Consider the following 25,594-nt stretch of genomic DNA (forward strand, 5'->3'; position numbering starts at 1 on the left):
TTTAACCAAATTTTGCCAACAAGCCATAATAGATGGATCTTTCCCACGAGAAAATATGGAAGCACTAATAGTTACCCTACCAAAACCTGGAAAATCTCCCGATGTCCCCCAAAACTTTAGGCCAATATCGCTACTAAATATAGATCTAAAAATACACGCCAAACTGATAGCTCTCCGATTAGCCCCACTCCTTCCCGCCCTTATTTCCCCGGACCAGGCCGGGTTTGTCAGTGGCCGCCAAGCCTATCATAATACGCGCCGTATGTTGCATATCCTACACCATATTGAGAAACACCGCCTCCCCTCCCTACTACTGGCCCTTGACGCGGAGAAGGCGTTCGATAGACTACGTTGGTCGTACGCCTTCTCCGCCCTTCAACACATGGGGTTCTCAGGAAACATCATGAGTGCCATAGAAGCCCTATACTCCACCCCCACTGCTACGGTATTTGTCAATGGGGCTCTATCAAATTCATTCCCACTCACCAACGGAACCCGCCAAGGATGCCCCCTCTCCCCTCTAATTTTTATAATAGCCATGGAACCACTCGCCCAATCCATCAGGCTAGATTCCTCTATATCGGGGGTCACTATTGGAGGACACTCCCATATTATCACTCTTTATGCGGATGATGTCATACTCTCCATGACTAACCCTACCCAATCCTTGCCCCGCATCATGTCCCACATTCATACCTTTGGTACGATATCTTATTACCATCTCAATTCAGCTAAGACACAAGCCATGCCTATGTATCTATCTGACCAGTCAATCACCACCCTCAAAACCAACTATCAATTTGACTGGACTGACAAAGGCCTCCAATATTTGGGAATTACATTACCAACTTCCTATAGGTCCGTATACCACACCAATTATACACCCTTCCTTTCGGAAATCACTAAGGAGGCCGTCTCACTATCTAAACATGAAATATCGTGGATGGGAAGGGTTGCATCTCTCAAAATGTTTCTCCTCCCCAAATTTCTTTATTTATTTAGAACCCTCCCTATTGCTGTCCCCCTTTCCTTCTTTACCAAAGCCCAAAGTATTGTCACCAAATTCATATGGGCCAACAACAGACCCAGACTAGCTACCCACATTCTCAGCAAACATAAATTGGCTGGAGGTCTAGGAGTGCCGATACTTAAGGAATATTATACAGCCACACTTATTGCACAATTAAAAGATTGGTGGACCCAACCTAAAGATATTCCGTGGGTACAAATAGAACAGGAAGCTGTTGCACCATATACACTACAACAGGTACTACTACTCCCCTTCTGGTCCCAATCGACTTTTCACAACTCTAATCCACTAATCCTCTCTTCATATAAACTATGGGTAACATATCATAAACGCGCAGGAAACTTACAACCAATCCCTCTATCCCTGGTTCCTTTGACCTTCTTACATACCCAACTAACAGGCACAAACTTATCTTCATGGTGTACGCTGGGCATAAACACGGTTGGTGACTTGATGATAGATGGTAATTTCCCGACATTCCAACTGCTGCAAAACGAGTTCCACATACCGAGACAAGACTTTTATAAATTCTTGCAAATACGTCACCTATGGGCAACCTCTACTCCAAAAGAGGTATATATCGAGCTTAAAGTGTTTAAGTTTTTCACTTTTAAAATGAAGGGGTTACGATGTATATATGATATTTTATGTAACTATATGTCATTTCATAAATCACATCCTTATAGGTCATGGGAAAGAGAATTGAATATTGTAATCTCTGATAAGACATGGGTAAACGCTCTCTCCATAGTACACCGCCATCTCCAATGCAGCTCCCATATCGAAGCTGCCCTAAAAACAATTTTGAGGTGGTACTATACCCCCGTACAACTATCCAAAATATATCGAGATGCCCCAGACCGCTGCTGGAGACAATGCGGACACAAAGGATCCCTTCTCCACGTAATGTGGGCATGTCCACTCTTACAAGCATATTGGTCTTCTTTCCAATCTTTCGTTGAGGAAATCATACCAATACGCTTTCACTGGTCCCCCCGACTAATACTCCTCTTCATGGACTTTGAGCATATCCCAAGGACCTATCGCCCACTGACGTGCCAACTCTTCCTCTTGGGGAGGCTAATCCTTACACGCTACTGGAAGTCGACTGACATACCCCCACTAACAGAACTTATCACTGCAGTAAACACTACCTTCATATACGAAAAAGCTATAACAGTTGATACCATGTCATATAGTAAATTGGTTACCAAGTGGGGTCCTTGGATGAAGTCCAAATACTGCATTACACACTAACGGTGACTTGTGAGGATTCCCTACCCCCCCCCCCCCTTTTTCTCCTTTCTCTCTCCACTTCTGTGCAATTGTTGCTATCACACCCTCACCTCAGGAGCTACCTTGGGAATGACCTATCATTACCCTCCCCCCCCCTCCCCCCCCTATGAACCTACAACCCTCTTGCTCTGGGACTGTACACCAACACAATAATTACCATCCCAGTACGACATTAGTCGTAACATCTATATAACCCTATACGCTCTTAGTATCATAATTATATATCCCAATTGGTCAGCTGGTGCAGCTTTTTGTTTACTCACTGTTTATTTAGTTGTTTAATTACTGTTTATTGTTTAACTCCTACCTATTATTTGTTCCTTTCATTTACATAGTATAGGATGTAGCTTGTTGCTTATCTTGCAATTCTAATGTTCGCAACTATTTCTACCTGATTCGTATTGCCTCACTGATTAGAACCCATACCCTCCATACTACTGATAACACGCAACCACCACCTGCTGCGATTTGAAGTCCTATACTGTACCACAACTTATCCTGTTATTTTATGTATGTTCACTGTACAAATGTACTGTTTATTTCTTTGCAACTATATTGCTACGAAATGACAATGTTGTAAATAACAAAAACCTTTTAATAAAAATATTGAACCAGAATATTGGTACCACATTAGCTATGCGCCAGTCCTGTAGAACAATCCCTGTCGTAATAGAATCTTTAAATAATAGGAATATCGGTCTGTCTAACACAGTACATAATTCCTGCAGTACTCTAGGATGGATGCCTTCTGGGCCCGGTGACTTATGGATTTTAATGTTTTTAAGGCGTTTCCCCACTTCTTGTTGTGTTAGGCAGGTGAGATTTATGGGAGGATTAACATTATCCCTAGTCATGTCCTCTGTTATGGGATTCTCCTCTGTGAATACAGTAGAGAAGAATGTATTTAGTAGATTGGCCTTTTCCTCTTCCCCCTCCACCATTACACCCAGATTATTTTTGAGGGGACCAACATTTTCGGTTTTAAGTCTTTTGTTGTTTATATAAGTGAAGAACATTTTGGGATTCCTATTACTTTCTGTGGCTATCCTTCTTTCTGTTGGTATTTTTGCTTCTTTTATTTGCTTCTTACACATTCTATTCTTCTGTCTATAGTCGCTCAATGCTTCCCCACCACCTTCTTGTTTTAGTAGTCTGACTGCTTGTTTCTTATCATTTATTGCCCCCCTTATAGCTGAAGTTACCACATTGGATTTCTCTTATTTCTACTACGTTTATTCCCATATGGTACAGTATGTGTCCTTCATATGATCTACCCAGGATGCTCTTACATATGTCCCCGGGGTCCTCTCTTATATCTCAGGGCAGTGTCCCGGTCTATGTCCCCGGGGTCCTCCCTTATATCTCAGGGCAGTGTCCCCCCAGTCTATGTCCCCGGGGTCCTCTCTTATATCTCAGGGCAGTGTCCCCCCAGTCTATGTCCCCGGTGTCCTCTCTTATATCTCAGGGCAGTGTCCCGGTCTATGTCCCCGGGGTCCTCCCTTATATCTCAGGGCAGTGTCCCCCCAGTCTATGTCCCCGGGGTCCTCTCTTATATCTCAGGGCAGTGTCTATGTCCCCGGGGTCCTCTCTTATATCTCAGGGCAGTGTCCCGGTCTATGTCCCCGGGGTCCTCCCTTATATCTCAGGGCAGTGTCCCAGTCTATGTCCCTGGGGTCCTCTCTTATATCTCAGGGCAGTGTCCCCCCAGTCTATGTCCCCCCAGTCTATGTCCCCGGGGGTCCTCTCTTATATCTCAGGGCAGTGTCCCAGTCTATGTCCCCGGGGTCCTCTCTTATATCTCAGGGCAGTGTCCCCCCCAGTCTATGTCCCCGGGGTCCTCTCTTATATCTCAGGGCAGTGTCTATGTCCCCGGGGTCCTCTCTTATATCTCAGGGCAGTGTCCCCCCAGTCTATGTCCCTGGGGTCCTCTCTTATATCTCAGGGCAGTGTCTATGTCCCCGGGGTCCTCTCTTATATCTCAGGGCAGTGTCCCCCCAGTCTATGTCCCCGGGGTCCTCTCTTATATCTCAGGGCAGTGTCCCCCCAGTCTATGTCCCCGGGGTCCTCTCTTATATCTCAGGGCAGTGTCCCAGTCTATGTCCCCGGGGTCCTCCCTTATATCTCAGGGCAGTGTCCTCCCAGTCTATGTCCCCGGGGTCCTCTCTTATATCTCAGGGCAGTGTCCCCCCAGTCTATGTCCCCGGGGTCCTCTCTTATATCTCAGGGCAGTGTCCCCCCAGTCTATGTCCCCGGGGTCCTCTCTTATATCTCAGGGCAGTGTCCCCCCAGTCTATGTCCCCGGGGTCCTCTCTTATATCTCAGGGCAGTGTCCCCCCAGTCTATGTCCCCGGGGTCCTCTCTTATATCTCAGGGCAGTGTCCCCCCAGTCTATGTCCCCGGGGTACTCTCTTATATCTCAGGGCAGTGTCCCAGTCTATGTTCCCGGGGTCCTCTCTTATATCTCAGGGCAGTGTCCCCCCAGTCTATGTCCCCGGGGTCCTCTCTTATATCTCAGGGCAGTGTCCCCCCAGTCTATGTCCCCGGGGTCCTCTCTTATATCTCAGGGCAGTGTCCCCCCAGTCTATGTCCCCGGGGTCCTCTCTTATATCTCAGGGCAGTGTCCCCCCAGTCTATGTCCCCGGAGTCCTCTCTTATATCTCAGGGCAGTGTCCCCCCAGTCTATGTCCCCGGGGTCCTCTCTTATATCTCAGGGCAGCGTCCCCCCAGTCTATGTCCCCGGGGTCCTCTCTTATATCTCAGGGCAGTGTCCCAGTCTATGTCCCGGGGTCCTCTTTTATATCTCAGGGCAGTGTCCCCCCAGTCTATGTCCCCGGGGTCCTCTCTTATATCTCAGGGCAGTGTCCCCCCAGTCTATGTCCCCGGGGTCCTCTCCTATATCTCAGGGCAGTGTCCCCCCAGTCTATGTCCCCGGGGTCCTCTCTTATATCTCAGGGCAGTGTCCCCCCAGTCTATGTCCCCGGGGTCCTCTCTTATATCTCAGGGCAGTGTCCCCCCCAGTCTATGTCCCCGGGGTCCTCTCTTATATCTCAGGGCAGTGTCCCCCCAGTCTATGTCCCCGGGGTCCTCTCTTATATCTCAGGGCAGTGTCCCCCCAGTCTATGTCCCCGGGGTCCTCCCTTATATCTCAGGGCAGTGTCCCCCCAGTCTATGTCCCCGGAGTCCTCTCTTATATCTCAGGGCAGTGTCCCCCCAGTCTATGTCCCCGGGGTCCTCTCTTATATCTCAGGGCAGCGTCCCCCCAGTCTATGTCCCCGGGGTCCTCTCTTATATCTCAGGGCAGTGTCCCAGGCTATGTCCCGGGGTCCTCTTTATATCTCAGGGCAGTGTCTATGTCCCCGGGGTCCTCTCTTATATCTCAGGGCAGTGTCCCAGCCTATGTCCCCGGGGTCCTCTCTTATATCTCAGGGCAGCGTCCCCCCAGTCTATGTCCCCGGGGTCCTCTCTTATATCTCAGGGCAGTGTCCCCCCAGTCTATATCCCCGGGGTCCTCTCTTATATCTCAGGGCAGTGTCCCCCCCAGTCTATGTCCCCGGGGTCCTCTCTTATATCTCAGGGCAGTGTCCCAGTCTATGTCCCCGGGGTCCTCTCTTATATCTCAGGGCAGCGTCCCCCCAGTCTATGTCCCCGGGGTCCTCTCTTATATCTCAGGGCAGTGTCCCCCCAGTCTATGTCCCCGGGGTCCTCTCTTATATCTCAGGGCAGTGTCCCAGTCTATGTCCCCGGGGTCCTCTCTTATATCTCAGGGCAGTGTCCCCCCCAGTCTATGTCCCCGGGGTCCTCTCTTATATCTCAGGGCAGTGTCCCCCCCAGTCTATGTCCCCGGGGTCCTCTCTTATATCTTAGGGCAGTGTCTATGTCCCCGGGGTCCTCTCTTATATCTCAGGGCAGTGTCCCCCCAGTCTATGTCCCCGGGGTCCTCTCTTATATCTCAGGGCAGTGTCCCCCCAGTCTATGTCCCCGGGGTCCTCTCTTATATCTCAGGGCAGTGTCCCCCCCAGTCTATGTCCCCGGGGTCCTCTTTTATATCTCAGGGCAGTGTCCCCCCAGTCTATGTCCCCAGGGTCCTCTCTTATATCTCAGGGCAGTGTCCCCCCAGTCTATGTCCCCGGGGTCCTCTCTTATATCTCAGGGCAGTGTCCCCCCAGTCTATGTCCCCGGGGTCCTCTCTTATATCTCAGGGCAGTGTCCCCCCAGTCTATGTCCCCGGGGTCCTCTCTTATATCTCAGGGCAGTGTCCCCCCAGTCTATGTCCCCGGGGTCCTCTCTTATATCTCAGGGCAGTGTCCCCCCAGTCTATGTCCCCGGGGTACTCTCTTATATCTCAGGGCAGTGTCCCAGTCTATGTTCCCGGGGTCCTCTCTTATATCTCAGGGCAGTGTCCCCCCAGTCTATGTCCCCGGGGTCCTCTCTTATATCTCAGGGCAGTGTCCCCCCAGTCTATGTCCCCGGGGTCCTCTCTTATATCTCAGGGCAGTGTCCCCCCAGTCTATGTCCCCGGGGTCCTCTCTTATATCTCAGGGCAGTGTCCCCCCAGTCTATGTCCCCGGAGTCCTCTCTTATATCTCAGGGCAGTGTCCCCCCAGTCTATGTCCCCGGGGTCCTCTCTTATATCTCAGGGCAGCGTCCCCCCAGTCTATGTCCCCGGGGTCCTCTCTTATATCTCAGGGCAGTGTCCCAGTCTATGTCCCGGGGTCCTCTTTTATATCTCAGGGCAGTGTCCCCCCAGTCTATGTCCCCGGGGTCCTCTCTTATATCTCAGGGCAGTGTCCCCCCAGTCTATGTCCCCGGGGTCCTCTCCTATATCTCAGGGCAGTGTCCCCCCAGTCTATGTCCCCGGGGTCCTCTCTTATATCTCAGGGCAGTGTCCCCCCAGTCTATGTCCCCGGGGTCCTCTCTTATATCTCAGGGCAGTGTCCCCCCCAGTCTATGTCCCCGGGGTCCTCTCTTATATCTCAGGGCAGTGTCCCCCCAGTCTATGTCCCCGGGGTCCTCTCTTATATCTCAGGGCAGTGTCCCCCCAGTCTATGTCCCCGGGGTCCTCCCTTATATCTCAGGGCAGTGTCCCCCCAGTCTATGTCCCCGGAGTCCTCTCTTATATCTCAGGGCAGTGTCCCCCCAGTCTATGTCCCCGGGGTCCTCTCTTATATCTCAGGGCAGCGTCCCCCCAGTCTATGTCCCCGGGGTCCTCTCTTATATCTCAGGGCAGTGTCCCAGTCTATGTCCCGGGGTCCTCTTTTATATCTCAGGGCAGTGTCTATGTCCCCGGGGTCCTCTCTTATATCTCAGGGCAGTGTCCCAGCCTATGTCCCCGGGGTCCTCTCTTATATCTCAGGGCAGCGTCCCCCCAGTCTATGTCCCCGGGGTCCTCTCTTATATCTCAGGGCAGTGTCCCCCCAGTCTATGTCCCCGGGGTCCTCTCTTATATCTCAGGGCAGTGTCCCAGTCTATGTCCCCGGGGTCCTCTCTTATATCTCAGGGCAGCGTCCCCCCAGTCTATGTCCCCGGGGTCCTCTCTTATATCTCAGGGCAGTGTCCCCCCAGTCTATGTCCCCGGGGTCCTCTCTTATATCTCAGGGCAGTGTCCCAGTCTATGTCCCCGGGGTCCTCTCTTATATCTCAGGGCAGTGTCCCCCCCAGTCTATGTCCCCGGGGTCCTCTCTTATATCTCAGGGCAGTGTCCCCCCCAGTCTATGTCCCCGGGGTCCTCTCTTATATCTTAGGGCAGTGTCTATGTCCCCGGGGTCCTCTCTTATATCTCAGGGCAGTGTCCCCCCAGTCTATGTCCCCGGGGTCCTCTCTTATATCTCAGGGCAGTGTCCCCCCAGTCTATGTCCCCGGGGTCCTCTCTTATATCTCAGGGCAGTGTCCCCCCCAGTCTATGTCCCCGGGGTCCTCTTTTATATCTCAGGGCAGTGTCCCCCCAGTCTATGTCCCCAGGGTCCTCTCTTATATCTCAGGGCAGTGTCCCCCCAGTCTATGTCCCCGGGGTCCTCTCTTATATCTCAGGGCAGTGTCCCCCCCAGTCTATGTCCCCGGGGTCCTCTCTTATATCTCAGGGCAGTGTCCCCCCAGCCTATGTCCCCGGGGTCCTCTCTTATATCTCAGGGCAGTGTCCCCCCAGTCTATGTCCCCGGGGTCCTCTCTTATATCTCAGGGCAGTGTCCCCCCAGTCTATGTCCCCGGGGTCCTCCCTTATATCTCAGGGCAGTGTCCCCCCAGTCTATGTCCCCGGGGTCCTCTCTTATATCTCAGGGCAGTGTCCCCCCCAGTCTATGTCCCCGGGGTCCTCTCTTATATCTCAGGGCAGTGTCCCCCCCAGTCTATGTCCCCGGGGTCCTCTCTTATATCTCAGGGCAGTGTCCCCCCAGTCTATGTCCCCGGGGTCCTCTCTTATATCTCAGGGCAGTGTCCCCCCAGTCTATGTCCCCGGGGTCCTCTCTTATATCTCAGGGCAGTGTCCCCCAGTCTATGTCCCCGGGGTCCTCTCTTATATCTCAGGGCAGTGTCCCCCCAGTCTATGTCCCCGGGGTCCTCTCTTATATCTCAGGGCAGTGTCCCCCCAGTCTATGTCCCCGGGGTCCTCTCTTATATCTCAGGGCAGTGTCCCCCCAGTCTATGTCCCCAGGGGTCCTCTCTTATATCTCAGGGCAGTGTCCCCCCAGCCTATGTCCCCGGGGTCCTCTCTTATATCTCAGGGCAGTGTCCCAGTCTATGTCCCCGGGGTCCTCTCTTATATCTCAGGGCAGTGTCCCCCCAGTCTATGTCCCCGGAGTCCTCTCTTATATCTCAGGGCAGTATCCCCCCAGTCTATGTCCCCAGGGTCCTCTCTTATATCTCAGGGCAGTGTCCCCCCAGTCTATGTCCCCGGGGTCCTCTCTTATATCTCAGGGCAGTGTCCTCCCAGTCTATGTCCCCGGGGTCCTCTCTTATATCTCAGGGCAGTGTCCCCCCAGTCTATGTCCCCGGGGTCCTCTCTTATATCTCAGGGCAGTGTCCCCCCAGTCTATGTCCCCGGGGTCCTCTCTTATATCTCAGGGCAGTGTCCCCCCAGTCTATGTCCCCGGGGTCCTCTCTTATATCTCAGGGCAGTGTCCCCCCAGTCTATGTCCCCGGGGTCCTCTCTTATATCTCAGGGCAGTGTCCCCCCCAGTCTATGTCCCCGGGGTCCTCTCTTATATCTCAGGGCAGTGTCCCCCCAGTCTATGTCCCCGGTGTCCTCTCTTATATCTCAGGGCAGTGTCCCCCCAGTCTATGTCCCCGGTGTCCTCTCTTATATCTCAGGGCAGTGTCCCCCCAGTCTATGTCCCCGGGGTCCTCTCTTATATCTCAGGGCAGTGTCCCAGTCTATGTCCCCCGGGGTCCTCTCTTATATCTCAGGGCAGTGTCCCCCCAGTCTATGTCCCCGGGGTCCTCTCTTATATCTCAGGGCAGTGTCTATGTCCCCGGGGTCCTCTCTTATATCTCAGGGCAGTGTCCCAGTCTATGTCCCGGGGTCCTCTCTTATATCTCAGGGCAGTGTCCCCCCAGTCTATGTCCCCGGGGTCCTCTCTTATATCTCAGGGCAGTGTCCCCCCAGTCTATGTCCCCGGGGTCCTCTCTTATATCTCAGGGCAGTGTCCCCCCAGTCTATGTCCCCGGGGTCCTCTCTTATATCTCAGGGCAGTGTCCCCCCAGTCTATGTTCCCGGGGTCCTCTCTTATATCTCAGGGCAGTGTCCCCCCCAGTCTATGTCCCCGGGGTCCTCTCTTATATCTCAGGGCAGTGTCCCCCCAGTCTATGTCCCCGGGGTCCTCTCTTATATCTCAGGGCAGTGTCCCCCCAGTCTATGTCCCCGGGGTCCTCTCTTATATCTCAGGGCAGTGTCCCCCCAGTCTATGTCCCCGGGGTCCTCTCTTATATCTCAGGGCAGTGTCCCAGTCTATGTCTCCGGGGTCCTCTCTTATATCTCAGGGCAGTGTCTATGTCCCCGGGGTCCTCTCTTATATCTCAGGGCAGTGTCCCAGTCTATGTCTCCGGGGTCCTCTCTTATATCTCAGGGCAGTGTCCCCCCAGTCTATGTCTCCGGGGTCCTCTCTTATATCTCAGGGCACTGTCCCCCCAGTCTATGTTCCCGGGGTCCTATCTTATATCTCAGGGCAGTGTCCCCCCAGTCTATGTCCCCGGGGTCCTCTCTTATATCTCAGGGCAGTGTCCCCCCAGTCTATGTCCCCGGGGTCCTCTCTTATATCTCAGGGCAGTGTCCCCCCAGTCTATGTCCCCGGGGTCCTCTCTTATATCTCAGGGCAGTGTCCCCCAGTCTATGTCCCCGGGGTCCTCTCTTATATCTCAGGGCAGTGTCCCCCCAGTCTATGTTCCCGGGGTCCTCTCTTATATCTCAGGGCAGTGTCCCCCCAGTCTATGTTCCCGGGGTCCTCTCTTATATCTCAGGGCAGTGTCCCAGTCTATGTCCCCGGGGTCCTCTCTTAGTTTTTGGAAATTAGCCTTCCTGAAATGTAATGTTTTTGTAGCCCCTCTACTAGTCATTTTATTGAAGGATAATTGAAAACTTACTCTGTTATGGTGACTATTACCTGGGTGACCCCCCCACCACTATTTTTGTTATTCTGTCGGGCCTATTGGTTAGATCAGGTCCAGAAGGGCCCCCCCCCTCTTGTTGGTTCCTGTACTAGTTGGGAAAGGTAATTATCTGTTACTATTTCCAGTCTCCGCTTCCCTTCCTGGAGCTGCAGGTTTCTGCTTTCCACTTTATATTTGGGTAGTTATAGCCCCCCATAATAATGACGTCCCCCTGCTTTCCTGTATATATTGGGTAGTTATAGCCCCCCCCCCCATAATTATGACTTCCCCCTGCTTTCCTGTATATATTGGGTAGTTATAGTCCCCCATAATAATGACTCCCCCCTGCTTTCCTGTATATATTGGGTAGTTATAGTCCCCCATAATAATGACGTCCCCCTGCTTTCCTGTATATATTGGGGTAGTTATAGCCCCCCATAATAATGACTTCCCCCTGCTTTCCTGTATATATTGGGTAGTTATAGTCCCCCCCCCCCATAATAATGACTTCTCCCTGCTTTCCTGTATATATTGGGTAGTTATAGTCCCCCATAATAATGACTTCCCCCTGCTTTCCTGTATATATTTGGGTAGTTATAGTCCCCCATAATAATGACGTCCCCCTGCTTTCCTGTATATATTGGGGTAGTTATAGTCCCCCATAATAATGACTTCCTCCTGCTTTCCTGTATATATTTGGGTAGTTATAGTCCCCCATAATAATGACTTCCCCCTGCTTTCCGGTATATATTGGGTAGTTATAGTCCCCCATAATAATGACGTCCCCCTGCTTTCCTGTATATATTTGGGTAGTTATAGTCCCCCCCCCCCATAATAATGACGTCCCCCTGCTTTCCTGTATATATTTGGGTAGTTATAGTCCCCCCCCCCCCCATAATAATGACTTCTCCCTGCTTTCCTGTATATATTGGGTAGTTATAGTCCCCCATAATAATGACTCCCCCTGCTTTCCTGTATATATTGGGTAGTTATAGTCCCCATAATAATGACTTCCCCCTGCTTTCCTGTATATATTGGGTAGTTATAGTCCCCCCCATAATAATGACTTCCCCCTGCTTTCCTGTATATATTGGGTAGTTATAGTCCCCCATAATAATGACTTCCCCCTGCTTTCCTGTATATATTGGGTAGTTATAGTCCCCCATAATAATGACTTCCCCCTGCTTTCCTGTATATATTTGGGTAGTTATAGTCCCCCCCATAATAATGACTTCCCCCTGCTTTCCTGTATATTTGGGTAGTTATAGTCCCCCATAATAATGACTTCCCCCTGCTTTCCTGTATATATTTGGGTAGTTATAGTCCCCCATAATAATGACTTCCCCCTGCTTTCCTGTATATATTGGGTAGTTATAGTCCCCCATAATAATGACGTCCCCCTGCTTTCCTGTATATATTTGGGTAGTTATAGTCCCCCATAATAATGACTTCCCCCTGCTTTCCTGTATATATTTGGGTAATTATAGTCCCCCATAATAATGACGTCCCCCTGCTTTCCTGTATATATTGGGTAGTTATAGTCCCCCCCCATAATAATGACTTCCTCCTGCTTTCCTGTATATATTTGGGTAGTTATAGTCCCCCATAATAATGACTTCCCCCTGCTTTCCTGTATATATTGGGTAGTTATAGTCCCCCATAATAATGACTTCCCCCTGCTTTCCTGTATATATTTGGGTAATTATAGTCCCCCATAATAATGACGTCCCCCTGCTTTCCTGTATATATTGGGTAGTTATAGTCCCCCCCCATAATAATGACTTCCTCCTGCTTTCCTGTATATATTTGGGTAGTTATAGTCCCCCATAATAATGACTCCCCCCTGCTTTCCTGTATATATTGGGTAGTTATAGTCCCCCATAATAATGACGTCCCCCTGCTTTCCTGTATATATTTGGGTAGTTATAGTCCCCCATAATAATGACGTCCCCCTGCTTTCCTGTATATATTGGGTAGTTATAGTCCCCCATAATAATGACTTCCCCCTGCTTTCCTGTATATATTGGGTAGTTATAGTCCCCCATAATAATGATGTCCCCCTGCTTTCCTGTATATATTGGGTAGTTATAGTCCCCCATAATAATGACTTCCCCCTGCTTTCCTGTATATATTGGGTAGTTATAGTCCCCCATAATAATGATGTCCCCCTGCTTTCCTGTATATATTGGGTAGTTATAGTCCCCCATAATAATGACTTCCCCCTGCTTTCCTGTATATATTGGGTAGTTATAGTCCCCCATAATAATGACGTCCCCCTGCTTTCCTGTATATATTGGGTAGTTATAGTCCCCCATAATAATGACTTCCCCCTGCTTTCCGGTATATATTGGGTAGTTATAGTCCCCCATAATAATGACGTCCCCCTGCTTTCCTGTATATATTGGGTAGTTATAGTCCCCCATAATAATGACGTCCCCCTGCTTTCCTGTATATATTGGGTAGTTATAGTCCCCATAATAATGACTTCCCCCTGCTTTCCTGTATATATTTGGGTAGTTATAGTCCCCCATAATAATGACTTCCCCCTGCTTTCCTGTATATATTGGGGTAGTTATAGTCCCCCATAATAATGACTTCCCCCTGCTTTCCTGTATATATTGGGTAGTTATAGTCCCCCATAATAATGACTTCCCCCTGCTTTCCTGTATATATTGGGTAGTTATAGTCCCCCATAATAATGACTTCCCCCTGCTTTCCTGTATATATTATGGTAGTTATAGTCCCCCCCCCCCCCCATAATAATGACTTCTCCCTGCTTTCCTGTATATATTGGGTAGTTATAGTCCCCCATAATAATGACTCCCCCCTGCTTTCCTGTATATATTTGGGTAGGTATAGTCCCCCATAATAATGACTTCCCCCTGCTTTCCGGTATATATTGGGTAGTTATAGTCCCCCATAATAATGACGTCCCCCTGCTTTCCTGTATATATTTGGGTAGTTATAGTCCCCCCCCCCATAATAATGACGTCCCCCTGCTTTCCTGTATATATTTGGGTAGTTATAGTCCCCCCCCCCCATAATAATGACTTCTCCCTGCTTTCCTGTATATATTGGGTAGTTATAGTCCCCCATAATAATGACTTCCCCCTGCTCTCCTGTATATATTTGGGTAGTTATAGTCCCCCATAATAATGACTTCCCCCTGCTTTCCTGTATATATTGGGTAGTTATAGTCCCCCATAATAATGATGTCCCCCTGCTTTCCTGTATATATTGGGTAGTTATAGTCCCCCATAATAATGATGTCCCCCTGCTTTCCTGTATATATTGGGTAGTTATAGTCCCCCATAATAATGACTTCCCCCTGCTTTCCTGTATATATTGGGGTAGTTATAGTCCCCCATAATAATGACTTCCCCCTGCTTTCCTGTATATATTTGGGTAGTTATAGTCCCCCATAATAATGACGTCCCCCTGCTTTCCTGTATATATTGGGTAGTTATAGTCCCCCATAATAATGACGTCCCCCTGCTTTCCTGTATATATTGGGTAGTTATAGTCCCCCATAATAATGACTTCCCCCTGCTTTCCGGTATATATTGGGTAGTTATAGTCCCCCATAATAATGACGTCCCCCTGCTTTCCTGTATATATTGGGTAGTTATAGTCCCCCATAATAATGACGTCCCCCTGCTTTCCTGTATATATTGGGTAGTTATAGTCCCCATAATAATGACTTCCCCCTGCTTTCCTGTATATATTTGGGTAGTTATAGTCCCCCATAATAATGACTTCCCCCTGCTTTCCGGTATATATTTGGGTAGTTATAGTCCCCATAATAATGACTTCCCCCTGCTTTCCTGTATATATTGGGTAGTTATAGTCCCCATAATAATGACTTCCCCCTGCTTTCCTGTATATATTTGGGTAGTTATAGTCCCCCATAATAATGACTTCCCCCTGCTTTCCTGTATATATTGGGTAGTTATAGTCCCCCATAATAATGACTTCCCCCTGCTTTCCTGTATATATTGGGTAGTTATAGTCCCCCATAATAATGACTTCCCCCTGCTTTCCTGTATATATTGGGTAGTTATAGTCCCCCATAATAATGACTTCCCCCTGCTTTCCTGTATATATTATGGTAGTTATAGTCCCCCATAATAATGACGTCCCCCTGCTTTCCAGTTGATATTTGGGTAGTTAAAGTCCCCCATAATAATGACGTCCCCCTGCTTCGCTGCCGCATCTATTTGTCTTATAAGAAGATTTTCTGACTCTTCCACTATACTTGGAGGTTTATAACTCACTCCTATAAGAATTTTATTATTCTTTGTCCCTCCTCTTATTTCTACCCAAAGAGACTCCACATTATCATCACTTATATCCTCCCGCAGAATAGGCTTAAGGCAGGATATAACATATAGACAGACCCCTCCCCCTTTCTTATTTTTACGGTCATTTCTGAATAGACTATAACCCTGGATATTAACCGCCCAGTCATAGGTCTCATCCAGCCAGGTCTCGCTTATCCCCACTATGTCATATTTCTCTTCAACCATTATGAGTTCTAATTCCTCAGCTTTATTAGTGAGGCTTCGAGCATTAGTATACATACATTATATATGTTTGTCCATATTCCCTTTCCTCTTGTCACTAGTGACTGTTCTGTCCCCTCCCGCCGCTCCACCCCCAGTTCCATAATCTAGGCCCAGCGCTCCATCTACTCTGTCTTCTTTTACTATATTGTAGTTGCCCCCCCCCCCCCCCCCCCCCGGTCCCTAGTTTAAACACTCCTCCAACCTCTTAGCCATCTTCTCCCTCAGCACGGCTGCACCCTCCCCATTGAGATGCAGCCCGTCCCTACCGTAGAGCCTGTAACCGACCGAGAAGTCTGGTGGTATACTGAGGGGCCACATGAGGGAATTATATACCAGTATATACCAGTCACACCACACTGTATTATACTGGTGTATACTGAGGGGCCACATGAGGGAATTATATACCAGTATATACCAGTCACACCTCACTGTATTATACTGGTGGTATACTGAGGGGCCACATGAGGGAATTATATACCAGTATATACCAGTCACACCACACTGTATTATACTGGTGTATACTGAGGAGCCACATGAGGGGATTATATACCAGTATATACCAGTCACACCTCACTGTATTATACTGGTGGTATACTGAGGGACCCACATGAGGGATTATATACCAGTATATACCAGTCACACCTCACTGTATTATACTGGTGGTATACTGAGGGGATTATATACCAGTATATACCAGTCACACCTCACTGTATTATACTGGTGTATACTGAGGGGCCCCACATGGGGGGATTATATACCAGTATATACCAGTCACACCTCACTGTATTATACTGGTGTGTACTGAGGGGCCACATGAGGGGATTATATACCAGTATATACCAGTCACACCACACTGTATTATACTGGTGTATACTGAGGAGCCACATGAGGGGATTATATACCAGTATATACCAGTCACACCTCACTGTATTATACTGGGGGTATACTGAGGGGCCACATGAGGGAATTATATACCAGTATATACCAGTCACACCTCACTGTATTATACTGGGGGTATACTGAGGGGTCACATGAGGAGATTATATACCAGTATATACCAGTCACACCACACTGTATTATACTGGTGTATACTGAGGGGCCACATGAGGGGATTATATACCAGTATATACCAGTCACACCTCACTGTATTATACTGGTGTATACTGAGGGGCCACATGAGGGAATTATATACCAGTATATACCAGTCACACCACACTGTATTATACTGGTGGTATACTGAGGGGCCACATGAGGGGATTATATACCAGTATATACCAGTCACACCTCACTGTATTATACTGGTGGTATACTGAGGGGCCACATGAGGGGATTATATACCAGTATATACCAGTCACACCTCACTGTATTATACTGCTGGTATACTGAGGAGCCCACATGAGGAGATTATATACCAGTATATACCAGTCACACCTCACTGTATTATACTGGTGTATACTGAGGAGCCACATGAGGAGATTATATACCAGTATATACCAGTCACACCACACTGTATTATACTGGTGTATACTGAGGGGCCACATGAGGGGATTATATACCAGTATATACCAGTCACACCTCACTGTATTATACTGGTGGTATACTGAGGGCCACATGAGGGATTATATACCAATATATACCAGTCACACCTCACTGTATTATACTGGTGTATACTGAGGAGCCACATGAGGGGATTATATACCAGTATATACCAGTCACACCTCACTGTATTATACTGGTGGTATACTGAGGGGCCCACATGAGGGGATTATATACCAGTATATACCAGTCACACCTCACTGTATTATACTGGTGGTATACTGAGGGGATTATATACCAGTATATACCAGTCACACCTCACTGTATTATACTGGTGGTATACTGAGGGGATTATATACCAGTATATACCAGTCACACCTCACTGTATTATACTGGTGTATACTGAGGGCCCACATGAGGGGATTATATACCAGTATATACCAGTCACACCTCACTGTATTATACTGGTGGTATACTGAGGGGCCACATGAGGGGATTATATACCAGTATATACCAGTCACACCTCCCTGTATTATACTGCTGGTATACTGAGGAGCTCTCATGACACTGTGACTGGTATACACTGTATACCAGTCCTTCAGCATAATCCCCCTCATGTGGTCACCTTATTACCTGGCTCCCTGCTGCATACGGCCATCTTATTCCTTAGGGCTCTTCTATCCTGGAGGCAGGAGTGGGTGACCTCACTGTCAGGCCCTGTAGCTGGAGGTGAGAGCGGCCTCTGGTGGCTGGAGGCAGAATATACAGCCTCCAGCCAAAAAGCTTATGCTTAGGCTTCAATGCATTGGGGGCTGTTACGGGGGCGGGGCGTGATGTCACAGGGGCCGGTGCTTAGCGGGACAAACCCGGGATATTACTTAGCCGGGACTGGCTCGTCAAATCCGGGACAGTCCCAGCGAAAACAGGACTGTTGGCAACTATGCAGATGGACTTTGAGACGTGACATGGGCAGGCCCCCTCAGCCATTCGGTGAATTTCGGGGGTCTCGCCTCTGCTGCTGAATGGTTCAGCGGGAGAGCAGGAAGTGCCCAGAGACCGAAGACGGGAGCAGCGTGAGGTGGGCCCCATCGCTGGAGCTGGCGTGGTAAGTAGACGCCATTGTTTTCATCCACCCCTTTCCCAAGGATGCAGAATAAAAGACCTCCTGCCTGGGTTACCCCTTTAAAGTCCCAGACACACACCCATCAACCCAACCTTCAGCTTCGGGCTGATCTTCCCCGGCCCCATTCGCTCTTGCTCCACCCTAATGGTCAGTTCCCCATGTACAGAGGCTGGGATGGAGACACATGTAGAGGTCACGCAGCGTCACTGTCCATCAGAGGTGTCATTGTTGGGGTAGCTAGTCCTCCATCTTCTGCACTGCCCTTCTATGGAGTTGTAGATGGAGTCCCTGTCACCCATTCCCGGAGCAGATGCTCCTGTTTCAGGCAGCGCTCTGTTTTCCCAGAAATCCCTTGTGCTGATGCTCATCATTCCATTAATGTGATTAAAGGTTTAGCAGAGATAAAAGAGAATTGGCTGTTCCCTGTCCTGGTCTAATTCTTCATTCTCAGACGTGGAGCAGAGAGGGAGACGGCGGTGGAGACAGGAACGTTGGGACTGAAGCTCCGGCCATCATGTCTCCTTATTATCCCAGACTGATATTCCTCCTCTTATTCTGCAATGCATGCGGTAACCCAGTGTTTCAGCCATCCCTGGTGCTGGATATGGCCAAAGTCCTGCTGGATAATTACTGCTTCCCGGAGAACTTGGTAGGAATGCAGGAAACCATTGAGCAAGCAATAAAAAGTGGGGAAATTCTCCACGTTTCGGATCCATACACCTTGGCCAATGTCTTCACAGCTGGGGTTCAGGGTTCACTGAACGACCCTCGTCTCATCGTCTCGTATGAGCCAGAGCACACCATAGAGAAGCAAGACGTAGAGACTATCCCAACCCCGGAGCAGCTGCAGTTCCTGGTTGACCATTCCATCAAATATGAAGTCCTCCCGGGAAACATTGGATATCTTCGTGTAGACTGTATCATAGGCCAGGATGTAGTGCAAAAAATTGGCCCTTTTCTTCTCAAAAACATTTGGGAGAAACTCATGCCCAGTTCTGCTCTGATCCTGGACTTACGGTACAGCACTCAGGGGAAGGTCTCTGGAATTCCCTTTATTGTTTCCTACTTGTATGAAGCTGAACCTGTGGTCCACATTGACACCATTTACAACCGTCCCACTAATACCACCACCGAACTGCGAACATTGCGTGCACTGATAGGTGAGCAATACAGCAAGGACAAGGATGTGATAGTGCTGACCAGCAAGTTCACCCAAGGAGTGGCAGAAGATGTTGCATATATCCTGAAGCATATGAACAGGGCTGTACTTGTTGGAGAGAAGACTGCAGGTGGCTCGCTGGACATACAGAAGATAAGGATTGGCCAGTCAGATTACTATATTACAGTACCGGTATCTAGGTCTATCAGTCCTCTTACTGGGCAGAGCTGGGAGGTGGCCGGGGTCTTTCCTTGTGTGGTTGTCAATGCAGAAGATGCCTTGAGTAAAGCTTTGGCTATTCTCTCCGTCCGTTCAAAAATTCCCATTGTATTGCATCAGCTCAGCGACATCTTGGGCAAGTTTTACGCTTTCTGGGATCGTATCCAATCCTTACTAAAACACCTATCACACATGGACTACTCATCGGTGGTTTCTGAGGAAGATCTCGCCGCTAAGCTGAATTATGAGCTTCAGTCAGTTACAGAGGACCCAAGGCTTCTCATAAGAGGAAAGTCAGAGACCCCGGCAATCCCTGAGGGGTTCCCTTCTGTTCAAGATGTACCAGACGATGAAAATGTTCTCCAAGCCCTGGTCAACTCTGTCTTCAAAGTGAACATCCTTCCTGGAAATATTGGCTATCTACGTTTTGATGAGTTTGCCGACTTCTCTGTACTTAGAAAGTTAGCCCCTTACGTCGTCCCAAAAGTATGGGATCAAATCACCGACACAGCTAATCTAATAATAGACTTAAGACACAACAATGGCGGACCATCTGGAGCTGTTCCTTTACTATTGTCCTACTTTCAGAAGCCAGAGTCTAGAATCCGTCTCTTCACAACTTACGACCGGCTCGAAAACTCTACCAAAGAATTCTACAGTCTTCCTGAACTCCTAGGGCAGCCGTATGGATCTCAGAGAGGGGTGTACGTGTTGACTAGTCACAAAACAGCCACGGCAGCAGAGGAATTTGCTTACCTGATGCAGTCTTTAAGCAGGGCGACAATCATTGGTGAAATTACATCTGGGACTCTCATGCACTCTCGGACATTCAACCTGGAAGAAACCCAATTAACTGTTACAGTGCCGGTCATCAACTTTATAGATAACAATGGTGAATGTTGGCTTGGTGGAGGTGTTGTTCCCGATGCCATTGTGCTGGCAGAGGAAGCCTTGGACAAAGCCAAAGAAATCATTGCATTCCACCCAGAAGTGTTTGCATTGGTAGAAGGCACTGGACAACTTTTAGAAGTCCACTATGCCATCCCGGAGGTGGCTATCAAGGTCAGTCAGGCCATCCAGCAAAAGTGCTCCGAGGGTAAATACCGCTCGGTGGTGGATCTAGAATCTTTGGCTTCTCAACTTACATCTGACATTCAGGAGATCTCAGGAGATCATAGACTCCATGTCTTCTATAGTGATATAGAGCCGGAGGTCTCAGAAGAAAAACCACCTAAGATCCCCTCTCCCGAGGAGCTCAGCTACATTATTGATGCCTTGTTCAAAATTGAAGTGTTACCAGGGAACGTAGGGTATCTGAGGTTTGACATGATGGCGGATGCGGAGATCATTAAAGCTATCGGCCCTCAGCTGGTCAGTCTTGTGTGGAATAAACTTGTCGACACAAGTTCCCTAATAATTGATATGAGGTTTAACACTGGTGGCTACTCCACGGCTATCCCCATTTTTTGCTCCTATTTCTTTGATCCAGAGCCCCTGCAGCACCTGTACACAGTATATGATCGCAGCACGTCAACCGGCACTGAAATCTGGACTCTGCCGGTGGTGGCTGGCCAGAGATATGGCTCTACCAAAGACATCTATGTCCTTACAAGTCACATGACGGGATCCGCGGCGGAAGCCTTTACAAGATCGATGAAGGATCTGAACAGGGCAACTATCATTGGGGAGCCGACCAGTGGGGTGTCCCTGTCTGTTGGGATGTACAAGGTAGCGGACAGTCACCTCTACGTGTCTATTCCAAACCAGGTGGTGATAAGCTCAGTGACCGGTAAGGTGTGGAGCGTGTCTGGTGTCGAGCCCCATGTGATCATTCAAGCCAACGAAGCAATGAATGCCGCCCACCGGATCATCAATCTGCGATCCAAGATACCGTCAGTCATCCAGACCGCCGGCAAGTTGGTGGCAGATAACTACGCATTTGCAGAAACAGGGATGGAGGTGGCCTCCAAACTGCTGGCACTGGTGGACAAGACCGACTACAAGATGATCAAATCTGAGGTGGAGCTCGCCGAGAAGCTGAACTATGACCTGCAGACACTTTCCGGAGACATCCACCTGAAAGCCGCGTACATACCAGAGAACTCCAAGGATCGCATCCCTGGTGTCGTGCCTATGCAGGTAACATGCGTGTCAGTCATACACGGGAGGTCACACACTCATACACGGGAGGTCATAAACGGGAGGTCACACACTCATACACGGGAGGTCATACATGGGAGGTCACACACTCATACACGGGAGGTCATACATGGGAGGTCACACACTCATACACGGGAGGTCATACATGGGAGGTCACACAACCATTCACGGGGAGAATCACCGGACCAAAAGTACTTCCAGCACAGTCGGGCGCAGGAATATAGCCCCAGTGGTCAATGTGAGGTGTTAGCGGGTGGTCGCAATGGACCGTCCGTACTCTGCAGGTTCAGAAATAACAAATTTATTGTATGCGTTTCGGCCCTCCACGTTCAGGGGAGCTGTCTTTAGGTGTAGTTCTTTTTTAAACGGTACCACCACATGTTTGTAAGCTTGAAAAAGGCTCCCTTGAATGTGGAGGGCCGAAAAGCGGTGCATACAATAAATCTTTTATTTCTGAACCTGCGAAGTAAGGAAGGTCCATTGCGACCACTCGCTAACACCTCACATTGACCACTGGGGCTATATACCTACGCCCGATTGTGCTGGAAGTACTTTTGGTCCAGTGATCCTTCTCGGCACACATCTACATTGTTCTGCGCACCTTCTTGCAAGGTGTGTTCCAGCAGGTGCTGCGGTATCTATCTCTACATGCGCTGGATAGAGTTGTGCCCATATAATAGCACAACTCCCACAGGTGAGCCCCTTTCATCTTAACCGGTGTAATACACTTGCCTTACCTTCTCACACCAGGAGGCGCCCCCGTCCTCTGTTTTTTTCTTGCACTCACACACAAGAGGTCAGAAAGTCACACACGGGAGGTCAGATCATACACGGGAGGTTAGAAAGTCATACACGGGAGGTCACACACTCGTACATGCTCTGCTGTCAGTGTGTATGTAGGACACTATGGGGGCGCTCTGCTGTCACAGTGTATGTCGGACACTATGGGGGCGCTCTGCTGTCACAGTGTATGTAGGACACTATGGGGGAGCTCTGCTGTCAGTGTATGTCGGACACTATGGGGGCGCTCTGCTGTCAGTGTGTATGTAGGACACTATATGGGCGCTCTGCTGTCACTGTGTATGTCGGACACTATGGGGGCACTCTGCTGTCACTGTGTATGTAGGACACTATGGGGGCGCTCTGCTGTCACAGTGTATGTCGGACACTATGGGGGCGCTCTGCTGTCACTGTGTATGTAGGACACTATATGGGCGCTCTGCTGTCACTGTGTATGTCGGACACTATGGGGGCACTCTGCTGTCACTGTGTATGTAGGACACTATGGGGGCGCTCTGCTGTCACAGTGTATGTAGGACACTATGGGGGAGCTCTGCTGTCAGTGTATGTCGGACACTATGGGGGCGCTCTGCTGTCACAGTGTATGTAGGACACTATGGGGGCGCTCTGCTGTCAGTGTATGTAGGACACTATGGGGGCGCTCTGCTGTCAGTGTGTATGTAGGACACTATGGGGGCACTCTGCTGTCAGTGTATGTAGGACACTATGGGGGCGCTCTGCTGTCACTGTATGTAGGACACTATGGGGGCGCTCTGCTGTCACTGTATGTTGGACACTATGGGGGCGCTCTGCTGTCAGTGTGTATGTAGGACACTATGGGGGCACTCTGCTGTCAGTGTGTATGTAGGACACTATGGGGGCGCTCTGCTGTCAGTGTGTATGTAGGACACTATGGGGGCACTCTGCTGTCACTGTGTATGTCGGACACTATGGGGGCGCTCTGCTGTCAGTGTGTATGTAGGACACTATGGGGGCACTCTGCTGTCAGTGTGTATGTAGGACACTATGGGGGCACTCTGCTGTCACTGTGTATGTCGGACACTATGGGGGCGCTCTGCTGTCAGTGTGTATGTAGGACACTATGGGGGCGCTCTGCTGTCAGTGTGTATGTAGGACACTATGGGGGCGCTCTGCTGTCAGTGTATGTAGGACACTATGGGGGCACTCTGCTGTCAGTGTGTATGTAGGACACTATGGGGGCGCTCTGCTGTCAGTGTGTATGTCGGACACTATGGGGGCGCTCTGCTGTCAGTGTATGTAGGACACTATGGGGGCGCTCTGCTGTCAGTGTATGTAGGACACTATGGGGGATCTCCTGTCACTGTGTATGTAGGACACTATGGGGGCGCTCTGCTGTCAGTGTATGTAGGACACTATGGGGGCGCTCTGCTGTCAGTGTGTATGTAGGACACTATGGGGGCACTCTGCTGTCAGTGTATGTAGGACACTATGGGGGCGCTCTGCTGTCACTGTATGTTGGACACTATGGGGGCGCTCTGCTGTCAGTGTATGTAGGACACTATGGGGGCGCTCTGCTGTCAGTGTGTATGTAGGACACTATGGGGGCGCTCTGCTGTCAGTGTGTATGTAGGACACTATGGGGGCGCTCTGCTGTCAGTGTATGTAGGACACTATGGGGGCGCTCTGCTGTCACTGTATGTTGGACACTATGGGGGCACTCTGCTGTCAGTGTGTATGTAGGACACTATGGGGGCACTCTGCTGTCACTGTGTATGTCGGACACTATGGGGGCGCTCTGCTGTCAGTGTGTATGTAGGACACTATGGGGGCGCTCTGCTGTCAGTGTATGTAGGACACTATGGGGGCACTCTGCTGTCAGTGTGTATGTAGGACACTATGGGGGCGCTCTGCTGTCAGTGTGTATGTCGGACACTATGGGGGCGCTCTGCTGTCAGTGTATGTCGGACACTATGGGGGCACTCTGCTGTCAGTGTATGTAGGACACTATGGGGGCGCTCTGCTGTCACTGTATGTTGGACACTATGGGGGCGCTCTGCTGTCAGTGTGTATGTAGGACACTATGGGGGCACTCTGCTGTCACTGTGTATGTCGGACACTATGGGGGCGCTCTGCTGTCAGTGTGTATGTAGGACACTATGGGGGCGCTCTGCTGTCAGTGTATGTAGGACACTATGGGGGCGCTCTGCTGTCACTGTATGTTGGACACTATGGGGGCGCTCTGCTGTCAGTGTGTATGTAGGACACTATGGGGGCACTCTGCTGTCACTGTGTATGTCGGACACTATGGGGGCGCTCTGCTGTCAGTGTGTATGTAGGACACTATGGGGGCGCTCTGCTGTCAGTGTATGTAGGACACTATGGGGGCACTCTGCTGTCAGTGTGTATGTAGGACACTATGGGGGCGCTCTGCTGTCACTGTGTATGTCGGACACTATGGGGGCGCTCTGCTGTCAGTGTATGTAGGACTCTATGGGGGCGCTCTGCTGTCAGTGTATGTAGGACACTATGGGGGATCTGCTGTCACTGTATGTTGGACACTATGGGGGCGCTCTGCTGTCAGTGTATGTAGGACACTATGGGGGCGCTCTGCTGTCACTGTATGTAGGACACTATGGGGGCGCTCTGCTGTCACTGTATGTCGGACACTATGGGGGTGCTCTGCTGTCAGTGTGTATGTAGGACACTATGGGGGCACTCTGCTGTCAGTGTGTATGTAGGACACTATGGGGGCGCTCTGCTGTCACTGTGTATGTAGGACACTATGGGGGCGCTCTGCTGTCACTGTGTATGTAGGACACTATGGGGGCGCTCTGCTGTCACTGTGTATGTAGGACACTATGGGGGCGCTCTGCTGTCACTGTGTATGTAGGGCACTATGGGGGCGCTCTGCCTGTATTTCTGACCCTTCTTTCCCTCCATCAGATCCCGTCTCCTGAGATGTTTGAGGATCTCATCCGCTTCTCCTTTCACACGGACGTCTTTGAGGGGGACGTTGGATACATGAGGTTTGATATGTTTGCGGACTGGGAGCTTCTCTCTCTGGTCTCTGACCTTCTAGTAGAACACGTTTGGAAGAAGATAGTGGGGAGCACCGCCATAATCATTGACATGAGGTAAGGGGAGGCAGACCGCCACCACACGCATAA

General features: G+C 49.8%; 1 protein-coding gene across 1 annotated transcript in view; it reads left to right on the forward strand.

Moving 5' to 3' along the window:
- The window catches only part of RBP3 (retinol binding protein 3), a 64,999-nt gene that overhangs the window by 1,101 nt on the left and 38,304 nt on the right, over positions 1-25,594 (forward strand). The window contains exons 2-4 of the mRNA XM_069979792.1: positions 218-445; positions 18,579-21,644; positions 25,371-25,561. Coding sequence (XP_069835893.1) covers positions 218-445; positions 18,579-21,644; positions 25,371-25,561 — 3,485 coding nt within the window. The remainder of the gene's footprint in view (positions 1-217; positions 446-18,578; positions 21,645-25,370; positions 25,562-25,594) is intronic.

Source organism: Dendropsophus ebraccatus, chromosome 8 (genome assembly GCF_027789765.1).
Source record: "Dendropsophus ebraccatus isolate aDenEbr1 chromosome 8, aDenEbr1.pat, whole genome shotgun sequence".
NCBI classification, from domain to species: Eukaryota; Metazoa; Chordata; class Amphibia; order Anura; family Hylidae; genus Dendropsophus; species Dendropsophus ebraccatus.